Genomic DNA, 19,994 nt, shown 5'->3' on the forward strand with positions numbered 1-19,994 from the left:
TGGCTCTTGTGCTTTATTTGTGTCTAGCTGCACTGCACTTTCTTTGTAACTGTAACACTATATTCTGCATTCTGTTTTCTCTTTTGCTGCCTTCCACCCCCACTCTACCACCACCTGTCTTGCCCCCCTTCTGTGTCTCACTCCCTCTCCCTTTCTAAGTAGAACATGGACACAATGAATGAAAATAACATACTGATTATGATCAACTAAAACACCAACACACTTCTAATCTCAGATATCCTCTTTGAATTCACGTTTACATTGCTCACATGACACCTTCTGACTGTTATCGCTGCAGATATTCATCTGCCCTAAACCCAGTAACAAAAGTACACCTTACAATTATCAGCTCATCTGAAAGTTATTTAAGTTCTCATGTACTGGCCATTTACAGTAAGGTACTCTGGTCTGATGGACTTTCACTCCTATACACGGGGAGATGGAGAAGCACATGGCTGTACTAGGAGCCCTTCTGCATCTAGCTCTGCTGTTCCTGACCTGGGAATACTTTAAATTTTTAAATTTTATTTACAGTGTGGTAACAAGTCCGCGCTGCCCATTTTAAACCCAATTAACCTACCCGTACGTCTTTGCAGTGTGGAAAACCGGAGCACCCGGAGGAAACCCACACAGACACGGGAGAACATACAAACTCCTTACAGACAGCGACGAGAATCGAACCCCGATTGCTGGCGCTGTAGTAGCGTCGCGCTAACCACTACGCTACCGTTAGAGCAGGGGTCAACATAAAACATTAGCTAGGCTATAGATGGAGTACTCTGTGCAGTTCTGGTCACCACACTATAGGAAGGCTATGCTTGCACTGGTAAAGATGTAGAGGAGATTCAGGAGGATGTTGCCTGTGTTGGAGATTTTCAGCTAAGAGGAGAAAGGAGACTAAATAGGCTGGATTTGCTTTCCTTGGAGTGAAGAAGGCTGAGGGAGACCTGATAGAGGTAGACAGAATCATGAGGGGCATAGTTAGGGTAGACAGTGAGAAACATTTCCCCTCAGCAGAGCTGAGTTTAGGTTTAAGTGTTTAGGTTTAAGGTAAGGTATAGGTGATTCAGAGGGGATTTGAGGAAGAATTTTTGTTTAGGTGGAGGCAGGTACTCTCACAACATTTAAGTATTCAGATGAACACTTGAAGCAGCTTCAAGTTCCTGGGTGCCAATATCTTAGAGGATCTAACCTGGGCCCAACACATATATCCAACCATGAAGCTGATGTGCCAGCATCTCTACTTTCTTTGAAGTTTGATGCTGGGAATGGGTTCCTGAAATGGAAAGTTATTCTTTTACATAAAAGTGACCACAGTAGTCTAAAGAGAAAGAAGACGACCAGAAAAACATACAAAGAGGTAAGGTGGTGGATCACCAGGAGCAGACGTTTATGGTGATAGTTCAAGAACCTCAGCCAAGGTCAATCACAGTGTGAAAGGCTGTACGAGAAGGATCCACCATCTGTGGCTAACCAAGGAAGGGAAGGATGGTAGTAAGTTGAAAGAAAGGCATAGGGTGTTGTGATGGTAATGGTAGACCAGAGAGTTAGGAAAACTTCAGAAAGCAGCAAAGAATAGCTCCCGTCTTCCTTTTGAAATGCTAGGTTTGGAGGCCAATGAGAAGACAGAAGCAGGGTTTGATTTTCTTAGAGAAAAACTGGCGCAGATAATAAGGTGCTGCCTCACAGTGCCGGAGACATGGGTTCAATCCTGAGCTGCAGTGCTGTGTGTGTGGAGTTTACACTTTCTCCCTTTGGCTGCATGGGTTTCCTCTGGATGCTCCAGATTCCTCCCACTATCCAAAAATGTATGGGTTGGTGGGCTGATTGGCTGCTGTAAATTACCCCTCATGTAGGTGAGTGGTAGAATCTGGGGAACTTGATGGGAAGGTGGGGAGAATAAAATGGGATGAGTGTAGCATTGATGTAGGTGGTTTCTTGGCGGTCGGTGTGGACTCAATGGGTTGAAGGGCGTGTTTTCTGCTCTGTGTGACTATGGATCTCCGTGAGATAGACCTGATTGGAGAGTGCTTGCTGACCCGGGTAAAAGTTATGATTTTTGTCTAAAGCATAAAAAGAGAAAGTTCTGCTCTGCTAGTTCCATAGGAAGGGACTCAAAAGAACATAGAAGCAGGAACAGGTCATCCTACCTGCTCCACAGTGGAGTAGGATTATGGCTGACTTTTTACTCAGCACCACTTTCCTGAACTAACCTAATTTCCCCTGATTGGCTTGATACCTAGACCCTTAGCTAGTTCCAGACTCCCAGCTCGGGAAAATTTCATCCCTGTATGTACCCTTTAAAACCCCTAAGAATTTTCAGTGAGATCCCCTCTTAGTCTTCTATACAAGTACCTACCCAGCCTGCTTAATTTCTCCTCAGAATTAATCTGGTGAAACATCGTTGTACTCCCCCTCGAACAAGCATCTCCTTCCTTGCATAGGGAGACCGTATTCCAGCAATGCAGTATTCCAGCTGCTGTCTCACCAGAGCCCAGTATACTTGGATCAAAATGTGTCTACTCAAATCCTCTTGCAATAAAGTTCAACATACTGTTTGCCTTCCTTAAGATGTACCAATACATTAGCTTCCAGTGGCTTGTGTTCAAGGATCCCCCCGAGTCCCTCTGAACACCAACATCTTTCAATTTCTACAGTAAAAACAGAAACTGCAGGTTGGGCAGCATCTGAAGGAAGAGAAAGAATGTTCACATTTCAAGTCGAAGTTCTGATGAAAGGCTTTCAATCTGAGGCATTAACTCTGTTTCTCTTCCCACAGATGTGGCCTGACCTAAGTATTTTCAGCATTTTCTGTTTGTATTGCAGATTCCCAGCATCTGCAGGGATTGTTTTTGTTTTCCCCTTTCAATTTCTCACCACTTAAAAACGCTCTGCCTTTTTTTTTCTACCAAAGTAGATATCCTAACATTTTTCTACATTATATTCCATCTGCCGAGCCTTCACCCATTCACGTAACCTGTCTGGACTCTCAAAGCCTCTCTGACCCACCTCACAACCCATATTGCTACATAGCATTGTAACTGGATTAAAGTACTTCCTTGTTCAGCCTGTCTTTGGTCCTTGTTTTCAGAAGTGAACTGCATTATTCAGATCCTGACTTTCACTGGGAAATTAACCCCTGATCCTTGCAATGTGCTGCCAGAGGAGGTGCTGGAATCAGATACAATTACTATGTTAGAGAAACATTTAGACAAACACTTAAATAGACAAAGTATAAAAGGATACAGTCCTAATGCAGGCAAATGGGATTAGAGTAGGTCGGCAAAAAAGGTCAGCATAGAGGTGACGGGTCAAAGGGCCTGTTTCTGTGCTCTGTGGTTCCATGACACAACTGAATATCTGTCCTGACAAACCAAACCTACCTTCTCTGTATCCTAACATTGATTTTCCCCAACTTTAGTTGAAATTTTATCACTCAATTAGGAATTGTTGACCTGCATCCATGTTGTATTATGAGATGTGTTTGATTTTTCACCTAAATTTTATTGATTGAGAAGTGCTGCTGCTTAAAACTTGGGATGAACATCAAAGACATCTGTGAACTTATAGGAGAGATGACCTCCAATCAAAGAAATTCCAGAGGAAAAGATATGTTTCCGTCATCCATTCTTTCCCCCATTGCTTGTACATTTAGAACCATCCTTTTTTGCCAACTCTTTCCATTGTACTTCTTTCTTTTATAGGAAGATTTCAATAAAGGACTTTCAAGACCTCAGAATGTCCCCTAACACTCCATCCAAATAAGCTTTTTGTGATATTGAATGTGGGTTAGATGTTAATCAGCATGGTTGAGAGAACAAAATGATGCCATGGGAATCTTCTTCTTCCACCTGAGAGGATGGTCAGAGCATCAGTTCAACATCACATTGGCAGGACAGCACCTCCAACAGCACAACGCTTCCTTAGTTTTACTAGCATTTTCCACTGTGACAAAAAATAATTTAAAATTTTGCCTGCCTTTTGAAATCTCACACCTCTTGTTCCTTAAAGGGGACTGGATTGTGTTTTCATTGCAAAACTGATGACATCAAGAATTAGAGGGAATTCGGTCAGTGAAAATCAAAAATTGGGTCAACTTGGAGTGAGTTGGATCAGAATTGGGCAATGAATGTTTGAGCAATGAGTGTTCTGACTTGGAGCTACAGGCTTGATTTTCTGGACTGAAATGGTCTTTGTTCCTTTCTTGGTCACCCTAGGTCAGTCCTATAGTAACGTTTCCAGAAATTCAAATCAATCAGGCCTCAAGGAAGGCCATCCAGGAGCATCAGGTCCAGCTAACAAGAACGTCTCTCGTAATCCAGCAGGTGAGTTTCAAGTCGGGCCTGGAACCCATAATAACTCATCACGTGCTCCTCATACACCTTTTGTTGCCTCATTTGAAGATGGTTTTTTGGGACTTTTACCCAGTCTGGGTGATCTGACCCTGCTTCATAGCTTTGTAGAATCATAGATGCATTACAGCATTGAAGGAGGTAACTTGGAGTATCAAATCCATGCTGGATTTTTAATCCAGCCAATCCCATACCCCCACCCTATCCCTATAGCCCTGCGCATTATCATCCGTTAAGTCCATGCCAGCTCTTCAATCCAGCCAACCCCTGTCTCTGCTCTTTCACTGTAGCCCTGTGCATTATCATCCCTCAAGTACCTGTCCAGTTCCCCTTTGAATGCCTTAAAAGGTTGTGTTTCCTTCACTCTTACAACTAGAGACCTCTAGATCACAGTCACTGTGCATCAAAACATCCCTCCTTTCACTTTTGTCCATCACTTTAAATCTCCGTTGCCTGATCCTTAAAACAAACACATATGGGAACAGTTTCCCTCTACTTACCCCACCTGAATCGCATTTTTGTTGCAAGTCCTCTGAACCTTTATTGCCCCAAGGAGTACATCCCCAGCTTCTTCAGTCTAACCTGAAATTCCTCATCTCTGGAACAATTCAAATAAATCATCTCTGCACCCTCTCTGGGACCCTAATTTCTTTATTTTGCCTCAATACTGAAAAGGTTTTCTGTATTTTCACTGAAGCAACTCCTGCCTCATATGATTTTAATCGGTCCAACAATGGTGGCTGCAACAAGGCCCTAAACTGGGACACTCCACCCTAAATCTCACTACCTCTCTCTCCAGACATGCCTTAAAGTCTATCCACATTCTACTATCTCCTCATGTCACTATTTGAGGTCCTATATTGTTTGCTATCACTGCTGACCCAACTTGGGACATTTTATCATGTTAAGGGCCTTGCATGAATGCAAGATGCTGTTGATTTGCACCCTATTTTGAATCAGCGGGTATTGAAATCATTTACGCTTTTAAGTTTTGCGAAGTTAATGTAGAAGGAAATTTGGCCTTTGTCCAAATAACCAATCCCAGACTCCAATCTTCACCCCAAAGTCTAACTAAAATGAATTTTCTTTCCTTTTGGCAGCGTCAGACGATTGAGTTCATTCCCATCACTCAAGTATACTATGAATGGAAAGGAAAAGAATACAATTACTTTGTATGCGGAGTTGACAACAAAGTGCATGCCCCTGACTATCCTGCCAAGTGTTGCTGCACCATTCTATAAGCATACCAGTGGGACCAAACTGCCATTCCTTCAGTGCTGCCCATCAAATACACATGAAGCTTCAGCTTACCACTAGGCTACAGAAATCCCAGATCAAACTCTGCACTTTACTGATGAGTTATATCTGTTAAACCTGAGTCAATTGTTCTGTGCTAAAGGATCAATAAATGCCACTGAGTTTCTCACTGAGTACCCAATCCATTGAGACCTAGACCAGGATTACTCCTGCTTCTATCCTTGATCAGCCAGTGTAACAGAATGGGCAGCACAATGGGTGGAGGGTAAGGGATAAAATTGGCCAATGTTGATACGTGGATCTCTGGTGAGGTGAGATGAAGCTTCACTCATTACCTTCCCCGTGATTCTGATGTTACCTTTCTCGGCTCCACTTACATAAGATTTTCGATGACTGGGAGCATTTGCAGAACTTACCCAGTGTGAGTCACTGGGCTGAGTTAGTGGGCAAAAGGAGAAGGATCTCTCCAGTATAGAAGAGAGCCAGTTTTCCAAGGCTTCAAACATGGTATGGAACCTCACGACAGAAACCTGGGTCACAGGATTAACCCATTGTAAAAGGCTAATTCCAGTAACGGAGCCTTGCTTTGCAAATTCTGGTGGGAATGTAACATGGTCCCAGGATTCTGATGCCGCTTTGTGTTGGCATGAGCTGGCAGTACACGCAAGGCTTTAAGATGATTGATCCTCTGTCCAGCCTTGGTCATCTCCCTCCATTTATATTGAAAGAATGGTGATCACCACCGAAGCTTGTAATTGATGTGCTGTATGTTCTGTTGCATAGGCAGATTTCATTAGTGTTCATATCAGAAAAAACATTTGATTTTTGTAACGGGTTCCTGAAAGTACAGAATACTTCCTTAATGCAACTTTAATGAGGCTTGATGCTGGAGATTGTGCATTTTTTTTTAACAAGTAATATTCTAGCTTCGTAATTGGATTTGTCAAGAAGATAAAAGTTCACAAGAACTGCTGAAGGAGTGGCTGGTGAAACACATGGGCAGACTGACCAAGAGCAATGCAGGCAAAGTGAGAGATTGAGAGACACAGGCAGAGAGGGAGAGATTGAGACACTAGTGAACAGATCAAAAGAGACACAGGCAGAGAGACAAACAGATGAAAGCTGATATACAAACAGAGACGCAATGAGAGACACGTGCAAAGAAACACAGACAGATCAAGAGATGAGTAAAGAGACAGATTGAGAGAGGAAAGAAGAGGGTGAAAATGGGATTAATAATGGAAATGCTATTGCTGTAACAAATTCAGTTTTAAATGAGGATTTTGAAGCCTAGTTGCTTTACCACACAACTATATTTTCTGAATATTTTTTTCATTCAAGTAGTTGTTTGGATAATTCTATAATACTACAGAATAAATTACTAAAGGATAATTCTAGTATAGGATAATTCTACAGGACTGACTGGTCAACTCTTTTAAGTAGCCTTTTGATACCAATACCCCATTAAAGTGCATTAGTAATGCAATTGGTGTAAATCCTTCGAGCTTATAAACAGAATTTAACTTACTCCATGTTATCTTGCACACATTATGACAATGGTGGGGTTTCTTTTATAATTGTAAAGTTGTGGAGAGAGAGCAAGAATGGGTCAGATTGACTTTTCTTACACTGAACATCATGGTTTTTATACTAACATTTGTTTGGCTGCACCTTTTCAAACAATTATCATCTTAGTTGCAATTAATCCTGACATCTGTCTACTACTTGGTGTAAGGGATCAAACTTATTAAAAAGGTTCTCAATAGTTGTTTCTGAGCATTTTTTGGAAGCATAACCATCTCTCCCTCACTGTTCACATCTCCAGTGTTCAGATTCTAATGTCAGTCACGTCATATTTGAGAAATTCTGTTGACCCTGCCTCAGGAAGGTGCAAGGTTACCCTTTTCACTAACAATAACATTCTATCATTTACAGGGTCCTAGTTGTCACACACCATAATGAGAAAAGCTATCAGGGGTTATGACATTGATCAGGGTCAGACATGCAAATCTAAAAACTGCAGTTGCTGGGAATCTAAAATAAACACAGAAAAATGCTGAAAACACTCAGCAGGACAGGTTACATCTGTGGAAAGAAAAACAGCTCATGTTTTAAGTCGAAGACCCCTTATCAGAACGAGAATGTTAACCTTGTTTCTCGTCCCACAGATGTGGCCTCAGCTACTGAGTATTTCCAGCAGTTCTGCTTTTATTTTTGGGTCAGACATGCAATGGGGTCTGGGGACGATTGGACAGAGACGCCATTGGCAACTGAGCAACATCAGTTCCACTGGTTATGTTCCTACAAACTACTAAACCATCAATAATCCGGTATCTGATTATTCAGTAATCGGTTTGGCATCAGAATTGTGTATTAGTTCACTGAGTCCTCACTATTTGCATACTCACAAGGTCAGCCATGTATTACTGGAAGGGTGTGCGGTCTGAGGCAGGGGAGGTCAGGTTGGGTAGCTTTGCGACCAGAACCATGCTCCAGAGTTACAGGCTGGGACTGGAGTGCTTGTAAGTTTCAGCTTCTTTGGACATGATTAAAGACACCAGAACCCTACACCAGTCACACACCAACCCACACTCCCACCATTTCAGCACAGTAAAACTTCAGAAGCTGAAAGCACATTGAACTTTGAAATTGAGTGGGAGAATAAACTTTACAGCAGTTGTCTGTTCTCAACTGACAACCGAACAGATCAAGTTGACTACTTGAGGGTTTAATGATGAAATGTTGTATTTGATAATTTTGTTTGTGCATTTTGTAATCCACTATGGGCAGCACAGTGGTACAGCTGTTAAGGCCACAACCTCTCAGCACCAGAGATCCAGGTTCAATCCTGACCTCTGGAGCTGTGTGGAGTTTGCATGTTCTCCCTGTGACCGCGTGGGTTTCCCCTGGGTGCTCCAGTTTCCTCCTACATCCAAAAGGTCTCAAAGTTATGTGGGTTGGTAGGTTAATTGGCTGCTGTAAATTGCCCCTGGTGTGTAGATGAGTGGTAGAATGTGGTGGGAGCTGAAGAGAATGTGGTGAGAATTTTTAAAATGGGATTAATGTAGGATTAGTGTTTAAAAAAAATGAATAGTGAATGGTCGGTGGGGACTTTGTGGGCTGAAGGATCTGTTTCTGTGCCCTTTGACTATAATTCTGCTTTTGATTTCAGAAATGAGTCATTCTGGAAGGCTTGCACATATGTGTTATAGGCCACAATCAAGGATTAGTACATCAGTAACTAACTCACTTTGAGCAGAACTGTGAGCTGTGTAACTGCCATTTCAGCCACTGGAATGCCAACGTTTGTTAACAGCAGTTGTAGCAAATACACTGCAGCTTACTCATGAGGTTGGCCTGCAGACTTTTCCACAGATGGGGCAAGAGGTGCCCGACGGGGTGGGTAGTTTGTGAGTTGCTGCACTCCTGACATTACACAGTGCCTCTCTGTGCTCCTGATGCATGGACTGGAGTGTAAAGAAACTAGCTAACTATGGGGAGACTTTAACTGCTCATAGTCAGCAAGCGTGACTGACTTTTGTTAGGTTTGTGAAAGTGGTGTCCTTATTTTTGCACTATCTTTATGACTTGCAAACAAACTTGTTCTGGCTGTTGTTTCCTTTGTGGATTTCCCACATGAAGATGGAGGTGTAATATTGCCTTCCATCCTTCTACTGTGTACTAACAGCAAGCTACAGGTCACCTCACTGTACAGCCCTGGGCTGAGCTCTGGACAGATGGCAGGGCTCACTGACCTGTCGAACCAGGACTGACTCGTGAATAGAATTGACCAAATTGTTGGGGTCGAATACCAATGGTTGAAGCACATTTGGAGCTACAAGTTTAGCTGATGGAGAAAGAAGCGGAACATGCTTTTCATTTGCCTCCAAGATCTTGCACCTTGGGAAATGAAGGTGGTTGGAGAGTCATAGAGAGTACAGTAGCAGGCCCTTCAGCCCACCATGTCCATGCCAACCATCGTACCCATCTATACCAGCATTTGGTCGAAATCCTTCTATGTTTTGGCTGGAGTTGAGAAGGGTTGGAAGGAGCTTCATCTATCACCGTAGGTTTATAGGTGGAGAAGACCTGTGCAAGGAGAGGAGGCTGGAGTAAGTGGGACTTGGAGGGGTAATGTTGAATGCATTCAGGAGGCTGGAAAGGTCAAAGATGAGAGGGATGCAGTGGGACTAAAGTAGTTACAGTAACACGGTAATTTGCACCGCCAACCACCATTTGATCTATTTTCTTTGGAATTCAGAAGTATAAGGGGTCATCTTCTTGAAACATATATGACCCTTAGGGGGCAAGATAGAGTAGATGTTTGAGGTGTTTCCACTGGTGAGAAAATCTCAAAGGAGAAGACATCACAAGAGTAGGGGTTGGTCATTTAAAACCTCATGTGGTATCAAACCAATGCAAAGCACCACAGCTGAAGTGTAGTGAATTGTAGGAAATGCAATGGCCAATTTACATCCTCAAACACCAATAAAGTAAAACCTGAATCTGGAGCATAAAGCAAACTGCTGAAGGAACTCAGCGGGTTGAATGGTTTCTTTGGGGGACGGTCGACGTTTTGGATCGAGACCCAGCATCAGGACTGTGAGTGTAGAGGGAAGATAGCCAGTGTAAAGAGGTGAGAGGCAGTGGTGTGAACGGGGCTGGTGAGGTGGGGGATGATGGGCAGGTGGAGCCAGGGAGGGGAGTTTAGAGACAGAGGCTGGTGGGTGATAGGTGGAAATAGATAAGGGGACAAAAACCAATGGGCAGGTGGAGCTAGGTGGAGGGAGGGGAGGGGGAAGGTAGAGACTGGGAGGTGGAGGTGGAGGCTGGAAGGTGATAAGTAGAACCGGATGAGGGAGGTGTGATGGGCAGATGGAAGCAGATGGGGGAGTGGGCCAAGGAAGAAGAAACCGAGGTTGGTATGTGTATGGATGACGGGCAGTTGAAAATAAGAAAGAGAAGAGAGAGGTGGATCAGTAGGTGTGGGAAGGGAACACAGGGAGAGAGGGTGACCTGGAGCTGGAAAATTCAACGTTCATCCCATTGGGTTGTAGGCTACCCAAATAGAATAAGAGGTACTGTTCTTCTAGTTTGTGTTTGACCTCACCCTGGCAATGAAGAAGGCCAAGGACAGACAGGTTGGTATGGGAAGGGGAGATGAAGTGACATTCAACCAGAAGCTCAAGGTGACCACTGCAGACAGAGCACAGGTGCTGCACCTGGTCTACACTTGGTCTTGCTGAATTAGAGGAGGCCACATCAGGAGCACTGAATGCAATAGATGAGGTCGAGGAGATGCACATGAATCTCTTCCTCTCCTGGAAAGGTTGTTTACGTCCCTGAATGGAGGTGAAGGAGGAGGTGTACGAACAAGTGTTGCACGTCCTATGGTTACAGGGGAGAGTACCTGGCGACAGGGAGGGGTGGGTCAGGAGGGATGAAGGAAATCACGGAAAGAGTGAACCCTGCAGAAAGTGGGAAGAAGTGGGAAGATGTGGCTGGTGGTGATTCCCTTTACAGCTGGCGGAAATGCGGAAGGATGATATGCTGGATGTGATGGTTGGTGGGGTGAAAGGTGAGGAGAAAGGGAACTCCATCTCTATCCTGTCTGGGGGGAGGAGAGGGTGAGAGCAGGTGTCCAGGAAATGCAATGAAGGCTCCATCAACTACGGTAGAAGGGAAGGCATACTTCCTGAGGAAGGAGAGCATTTCAGAGGTCCTGGAACGGAAAGGCTCACCTTGAGAATAGATACAGCGGAGAAACTGAGAGAGAGGGATGTCTTCCTTAAAGGGGATAGGGTGACCCCTTATTCTGAAATCATGGCCCCTAGTTCTGGACTCTCTCACAATGGGGAACATCCTCTCATATCTGGAGACACAAGAGACTGCAGATGCTGGAATCTGGAGCAAAAAACGAGCTGCTGGAGGAACTTAGTGGGTCAGGCAGCATCTGTGGAGGGAAATGGACAGGCAGCATTTTGGGTCAAGGCCCATCATAGTCCACATGTTTTTCAATGATGAAAAACAATTAATGTACAAGTGGAAGGGCTACCTTGCCTTTTTTGCCTACTTTGCAATTCCCAATATAACCAGTCCCAATATGACTGCCATTTTTAACTGTTAAACTTTGTCCAGTCAAGTCGAGTTTATTGTCATGTGCACAAGTACGGTGAGGTACAGTTGCAATTAAAAACTTGCTTGCAGCAGCATCACAGGTACAGACAACATACAGAACATAAATTATACATAAGTTATACAAGACAGTGAAGAAAAAGAGTGCAAGACAAGACATTACCGCAAAAGAAAAACACAATCAGAGACAAGTCCATGGCAGTGCAAGAGGTGGTCTGTAATATTCCGTTGCTGATTTAGGGTTTGGGTTGTGCAGGTCGGTTCAAGAACCTGATGATTGTAGGCAAGTAGCTGTTCCTGAACCTGGTGGTATGGGACTTCAGGCTTCTGTACCTCCTGCCTGAGGTAGCAGCGAGAAGTGGGCATGACCCAGATGGTGGGGATCCGGTTGGCGGACAGCAGCATGGGTTGTCTTTTTTTTTGCAGTCACATGACTGCACCTTATTGGCAGCTTCACAGTCTCAACACAGTCCTGTAGTCACACAACATCCTTGCCAATTTTGTCCCTTTTGCTGACTGTGATTCTTCACGATTGCTGTCCTCATCACCAGTGTAAAATGTGCATGCTCAGTGGCTTCTTAAGCTTTTGACAAATTCTATTACAGAATGCACAGACGGATGCACAAGGAACTCAAACAAGTTCTGCGGCATTTATTCAAGGGCTTCTCCTAGATTATTTTTGAAGTTACTAAAGACAGTACATTATTGTAATCCAAAGAGCAGTTTGTCACATGACACAATGTTTAAAGGGGTTACAGCCTTAAAGCAATGTTCACAACCAGTACTATATTTGCTACAAATCTTTTGCTCATTTTTAAACCAGAAGCCAGAACAATAGACCATAAATTTAAAATCAGAACAAACTCTTTAGAATTGAAATCACGCAGCACCTCTTTACCCCCATTTGGAGCAAATCGCATGCTATGTTGGTGCCAGAAGTGCAGCGACACTTGCGGGCTGCCCCCCCAAATCACTATGCAAAAGATGCATTTCACTGTGTGTTTCGACGTACATGTGACTAGTAAGGATATCTTAATTTTATCTTAAATTCCCCCCCCCCCAACTCACTAAAGATTGCAGATGCCAGGGATACAAACAGTTTGTAGAGAGGTATTCATAGGTCAGGGGAGGGGAAAAAAGATGATAAATGGAATATAATATGAGCAAATGCACATGCACAAGAACATAAGAAGGCAGGAGTAGGCCACCAGCTCCCTAAATTCAAGATCATGACAGATCTGCCCCAGGCCTCAGCTGTGCATGTTCCACAAAGCCCTGATCTTTCAAAAATTTGTCTATTTCCTTTCTAATTACCTGCAGTGATCCAAGCTCTGCAACCCCTTGGGATAGAGAACCCCAGAGATTCACCACCCTCTGCTGGAAAGAAATTCTTGGCACCTTAGTTTTAAATTACTGCCTCCTTCCCCCCCCACTCCCCCCCCACCCCCACCCAATCTTGTACAGTTTGAGACTCTTTCACTAGCAGATGTATCTCAACATCTACTTTGTGATGCCCTCAGTGAGGTCACCCTCATTCTTATACACTTCAAAAATTACAAATCTAACTTTCAGAAAATTTCCTTCCCATGGTTGGATTGGATTGGTTTATTATTGTCACATCTACCGAGATACAACGAAAAACTTTTGTCTGTGTGCCATCCAGACAGGTCATGCCACACGTTGAGGTAATAAAAAGAAAACAGAATGAAGAACATCATTTTACAGTTACAGAAGTGCAGTGCAGGTAAACAAATAAAGTGTAAGGGCCAGTGCGAGCTAAATTGGGAGATCAAGAATTCATCTTTAGCTTATGAGAGGTCTGTTCAAGAGTCTGATAACAGCGGGATAGAAACTGTCCTTGAGCCTGGTGGTACGTTCTCTCAGGTTTTTATATCTTCTGCCCAATGGGAGAGGGGAGGTGACAGAATGACCAGGGTGGGAGGGCTCCTTGATTACATTGGCTGCTTTCCCGAGGCAGCCGGAAGTGTCGATGGAGTCAATGGAGGGGAGGTTGGTTTTTGTGATGGACCGGGCTGTGTTCACATCTCTCTGCAATTTCTTGCAGTCTCGGGCAGAGCAGTTGCCATACCAACCTGTGATGCATCATCAGAAATCAAGATGGGCCTTCTGCAACAATCCCATAGCTTTGTGGATGTCGTTACAACTGACAGGTTTCCTCACCCCTCCCCCCACCCCGAATTTATTTACTGATTAACTGTTTAATTCCACAGCTGCCATGGTGGGATTTGAAAACAGTACCTTGGATTGTTGGTGAGGGTTCCTAAATTACTGGCCCAGTAAGTTAACACCTGCGCCACCACCTTACCCAAGTAAAGGAAGAGGGATAGTGAGCAGATAGACATCTGGTGGACACCCCATTGACAGAACAGAATGGAGAACTTATCAAAGACTGCAAGGCAGACAGGGTGGCTAGAAGGAACATTTTGAACAACGCCTCAAACGTTAACTCTGGATTGGAGTGTCCTTGACACCATCCCGCAGTACATTTGTTTCCATTCAAGGTCTGCTACTGCTGGACTGCAGTTCTGATCCTACTGTAGGAAGAATGTTATTGCACTGTAGAGGGCGCAGAGGAAATACACCAGGGGGTTGCCTGAGGTGGAGCAGTTCAGCTATCAGGAGAGACTGGATAGGTAAGGTTGATTTTCTTTGGAGCAGAGGAGGCTGAGGTGTGACCTGATTGAGGTATACAACATTATGAAGGGCATAGAGAGGGTAGATGTGAGAAACTTTTCTCCTTAGCAGAGATGCCTATGACCAGAGAGCATGGGTTAAGGTAAAGGTTAGGAGATTTAGAATGGATTTGATGATCACTTTTTTCCAGCTAGTGGGTGTTTGAAATCTGGAACACTCTACCTGAAAGAGTGATGGGCAGAGATATTTAGATAAGCACTTGAAACACCATGTCATAGAGGGTTATGGGCCAACTGCTGGAAAATAGTAATGATAATTGGTAATTGGTTCATTATTGTCGCATGTACTGAGATACAGTGAAAAGCTTTTGTATGCATGTCATCCAGACAGATCATTCCATACATAAGTACACTGCAGTAGTAGAAAAGGGAAAAAATAATAGAATGCAGAACATAGTGTTACAGTTACAGGGAAGTGCTTTGCAGGTAGACAAATAAAGTGCGAGGGCCACGCCAAGGTAGAATGGAAGGTCAAGAGTTCATCTGTGATGTATGAGAGATCTATTCAAGGGTCTTATAACAGTAGGGTAGAAGCTGTCCTTGAGCCTGGTCTTATGTGTTCTCAAGCTTTTGTGTCTTCTGTTCGATGGAAGGGGGAGACAAGAGGGAATGACTGCTGTGGGAGAGAGTATTGATGGATATTTGATAGTTGACATGGACGTGGTGGGCTGAAAGGCTGTTGCTGGGTGTATGACTTGAGGGTCTATGATAAAGTGCAAGCCCTGAATCTAACTCACAATTCCACCACAGAACTATTCCAGGTGCAGACTAGGGTTAGGCAAGGCTATGCCATTGCTCCAACACCTTCCCCAATCCTTCTTGCTTCCTCGCCTCCAACATACCTCCCTCCAGAGCTGAATGAACCTACAAGACAAATGGAAAGCTGTTCAACTGCCATCATTTCCAGCCCAGAACCCAAATCACTCCAGTTTCTGTCATCGAGCAGCAGTGCTTCGATGAAGCTTGCCTGTGTGCACACACAAAGACCCAGCTCAGAGTCATTGTCAACAGGATCAACAAATGGAAGGAAGTAAACATCTGTAAAATAAGGGAAGGGGACTAGAGAGAGGGATAGTGGAGAGAAAGGGGTGCAGAGATAGAGAGAGTGTTGACTGGAGAGAGAGATGGGATGGGAAGGTAGGGAGGGCAGGGCAGGAGTGGGGGAGAGTGGAGGAAAAGGGGTAGCAGCCTAGGCAGAGAAGGAAGTAGTGGTAGAGTGAGGGGAGAGGATGGAGAGAGAAAGGGGAGCGTGGGTGGCAAGAGACGGGACGATAAATAAGAGTGCGGGGTAGAGAAGAGGAAGAGTGGGGAAGAGGGAATATTAGTGGAGAAAGGTGGAGGACAGACAGTAGGTTAGGGAGGGTGGGTGTGGTGGAGAGGGATGGGGGAATGGGAGTGGAGGGAGAGGGGTGCCCTGCAGAACACGTCTGGAGTCGGGATTTAGACACGCCCCAAATATTGTATTAATAGATGCCAGTACAGTGGAAGCTGTGTGATTGCATTGTACGCGCAGCACATAATGTCTGGCCAGTGTTTTTTATAACGGAGTGCCAAGAAGTAGAGCTGTTAACACTCTGCCACAAGTTGCTTTCTGTTTCTCGGAAGAAGGAGTCCGCGGGGCGTTAGCAATTGTGATCGACTATAAGGCTTGTGGACTAGCGAACAACAGAAAGTCCGGAGCTGTAACTTATGGACCCCCAACAAGCAAAGCCATGTAAGTTAACTGTACACTGTTAAATTTGAAATCTTTGTTTGGAAAAGGCGTCCAATTATTCGCCCCGACGGCTCGACTGCTTGATAACTTTAATGTAACTCCAGCAAAGTTCTCCAGTACCAGGTTTGTGCTGTGAGTCTGGGAAAAGCGTGAATGGAACGAGACTATCTCTCTGCTCTCGACTCTTGAATATACTATCTCGGGGAAACCAAAAATCTTAATAATCCTCAAAGTAGGGGAGAAATATTCCAGTTCAGGTTAGCGTTGCTGCCTCACTGCTCCAGGGTCCTGGGCTGGCTGTAGTTCTGCAGTTTGCATTGTTTCCCTTCAACTTTCTGTATTAGTTGTTGTATTTTGGCACTGGATGTCCTTTTGTAGTGCTTTTATCGAATAAACGTTTGTATTAAAAAAAAAGGTCCTGGGTTGGATCCTGACCTCCGGAGCTGTCTGTGTGGAGTTTGCACATTTTCCCTGTGCCCAAGGGTGCTCCAGTTTCCACCCACGTCCCAAAGGCATGCACGGTGGCAGGTTAATTGGCTGCTGGCTACACCCCAGTGTAAAGGGCTGATGGGTGTGTATTAAGGGATGATTTGCAAGGATACAGAGAAATGGAGAAGGACATGGGAATCTTGGGGTTGGTCCCCTGGGATCCAGGTTGGACCCAGCCCATTCTGTGTGGTTTTAAGATAATTCCCTAAGTGTTGGAACTGCAGAGTTGGGTTTGACCCATTATATCTGTTCCTGGTAAAGGTAACAAATTGTCTTTTGAATTTCAAGTCAAATCAAGTCCAGACACAAGTCGAGTCTATTGCCATGTGCACAAGTATGGTGAGGTACAGGTACAATGAAAAACTTGCTTGCAGCAGCATCACAGGCATATGGATTCAGCCAATAGACAAACATAAATTATCCATAAATTATACAAGACAGTGAAGAAAAAGACTATGCAAAACAAGACATTAATGCAAAAAAAACATAATCGGAGTCAAGTCCATGGCAATGCAAGAGGCGGTCTGTAATGTTCCATTGCTGAGGTAGTGATTACGGTTGTGGAGGTTTGTTCAAGAACCTGATGGTTGTAGCAAAGTAGCTGTTCCCGAACCTGGTGGTGTGGGACTTCAGGCTTCTGTACCTTCTGCCCGACGGTAGCAGTGGGAAGAAGACATAACCTGGGTTGTGGCATCCTTGATGATAGGTGCCATCTTCTTGAGACAGGGCCTCATGTAGATGCTCAGCAGGTCAGGCATCATCTGTGGAAAGAGAAACAGTTAATGTTTGAGGTTAAAGATCCATCATCAGAATTTCATCAGAATTCTGGCAGAATTAATTCCCTCTGATATATATATCTGCACAATGAGAGTGAGTTTGTCCATTAGCAGAATCTGAATGGAAAAGTATATACGTAACTCAGAGTGCACTGGGAGTCACTGTGACTATGTCCACAATCTGTTCTTGCTCTCTTTCTCCTTGCACTATCACTCCTTCTGTCATTTGCTCTTTCCTACCTTCACTGTGTCACAGTTCTTCCCTCCATTCTCTCCCCCACCTCAAGTCAAGTCAAGTTGAGAAGTAGAGGTACAATGAAAAACTTGCTTGCAGCAGTATCACGAGCATATACGTACAGACAACACAAGAACATCAGTTGTACATAAGTTGTACAAGACACCTGCACATTTCTCTGCACCTTAAACCTCTTCATCACTAACTTCTCCCAGTTTTGATGAAAAACCATGAGCCCAAAACAATAGACTGATGTAAGAAAGCATTTTAGTTTTCACATTTTATTTACTTAAAATAATTTTGTCTTTTTTTGATGTGCATTTGTTTAAAGTGAAGTGACCAAAGATGTTGTCCTAAATTGGATACATAATCAAAGGATTTATTGACAATTCATTTGGTAATCATCCATGATTTTATTGAATAGTGCAGCACATTTGAAAGGCCAAATAGCCTACACGTGCTTCTCTTTTCTCAATTTCTATGTTTCTGACAATACGAACTACAGAATTGCTATAGTACCCTTGCTGAATGATTGTATTCAACTCTTCCGCAGCAGGTAACTTGGCTGCCACACAACTCCAGAGACCTGGGTTCAATCCTGACCTCGGGTGCTGCCTGGGTGGAGTTTGCATGTTCTCCCTATGACCACATGGTTTTCCCATGGGTGCTCCGATTTCTGCCCTTGTGCCAAATACATGCTAGTCAGGAGATTAATTGGCCACTGTGAATTGCCCCAAGATAGCAAGAAATTCAGGAAGAGTTGATGCAGGAGGAAAAAATGGGATTAGTGTAAGTGGATTCATGATGGTCAGCATCAACTTGATGGGCCAAAGGGCTTTTTTTTGTGCTACATAACAGTAGATAATAAATGGATATTGGTTAGTCACTTTGTAAGTGTCTGATAAAGCAGCACATTCATGTCTGGAAAGGGGAACTGATTGTGGAATTTTATGGCACAGAGAGCAATATCATTGGAACTCCCTACAAAATGCAGTAATGGTTAGCTCTGTTGATAAAGATTTGTTGAGAAAGTGAAACTCTGCAAAGGGAGTGTTCTCTTAAATCTCTTCTATTGCGGATCTAGAAGTAAGCATTCCATTTTGGCATTTGTGCGTTTCAGAATGTTTGAATTATTCTCAACAAGTCCCTTCACATGTGTTATGATTTAATCCTGACCATCTTGTTGCCTGTTCAGTTCTTCTCCGAAGCACATCAATAAGCACATTCAGCTTCATTGCAAAGCAAAAAAACACATAATCACGACCATGCTCTTAGCCTGAAGCAGGGCTTTTTTTAACTGCAGCTTGTTGTGCTCGTTAACTTGAGCATGAAGCAAGCAAAACTTAAACACAAACAGAAGAACAAAACAATGGCAATAGGAAGAGGGGATTGGTTGATTTTTGAATCCAAAATGAGATGGATAAATACATGCCAAGGAATAAAGCTGGCCATCATTAGCAGACACAGAAATGGTATGCAGATAAGTTCACAAGGACGCTAACAGGATTAGAGCTCAAAAGAGTCATTATTTATAATTGATGTGTTATTGACAGTACTCCTGTGCTGGGAAATGATACAAATCAAGTCAAGTTGAGTTTATTGTTAGGTGCACAAGTGCAGTGAGGTACAGGCACAATGAAAAACTTAGTTGCAGCAGCATCACAGGCACGTAGGTACAGACAACACACAGAATATAAATTCTAAATAAGTTATACATAAATTACACAAGACAGTGAAGATAGAGGGAGAGAATAAAGACCTGTGCAAAAACAAGACCTTAGGGCAAAAAAACAAAGACACAATCAGAGACAAGTCCATGGTAGCGCAAGGGGAGGTCCATAGTGTTCCACTGCTGAGGTAGGGTTAGGGTTGTGCAGATCAGTTCACAAACCTGATGGTTGCAGGAAGGTAGCTGTTCCTGAGCCTGACAATGAATTGCAACATGGCTCTGCGTAGAGCGGCTGCTTGTGAAGGGTGGGGTTGGGCAGGCTGGGTAAGGGGTGTGGTCACTCAGCGGTGAGGTGTGAGGATTGGGCTGCACCCTGGTCGCACAGAGTGTGTCCTATTGCTGGAGACTGGCAGCACCTGCTCCCAGCACTGACAGACCACCCAGATCCTACCATCTCTGTCATCACCTCCTGTTGGACGTGGTAGAAGCTGCTGTATCCTTTTCACCCACCGTTTGTTCTTTGCTAGTGATTACTGTTGAGTTGTTGCCCTGAAAAATCTCTGGGCAAGAGAGAGTGATGTAAACAGACAAAGAGAGAGGGGGAGGCAGCGACTTCTACCACATCCTCGCATCTACCACATGGCACGCATCAA

At 44.0% G+C, this 19,994-nt stretch overlaps 1 protein-coding gene across 1 annotated transcript in view; it reads left to right on the forward strand.

Moving 5' to 3' along the window:
* The window catches only part of LOC127571367 (uncharacterized), an 89,153-nt gene that overhangs the window by 36,917 nt on the left and 32,242 nt on the right, over positions 1–19,994 (forward strand). The window contains exons 12-13 of the mRNA XM_052017679.1: positions 4,218–4,325; positions 5,453–5,591. Of these exons, the coding sequence (XP_051873639.1) occupies positions 4,218–4,325; positions 5,453–5,591 (247 nt within the window). The remainder of the gene's footprint in view (positions 1–4,217; positions 4,326–5,452; positions 5,592–19,994) is intronic.

Source organism: Pristis pectinata, chromosome 6 (assembly GCF_009764475.1).
Source record: "Pristis pectinata isolate sPriPec2 chromosome 6, sPriPec2.1.pri, whole genome shotgun sequence".
Taxonomy (NCBI): Eukaryota; Metazoa; Chordata; class Chondrichthyes; order Rhinopristiformes; family Pristidae; genus Pristis; species Pristis pectinata.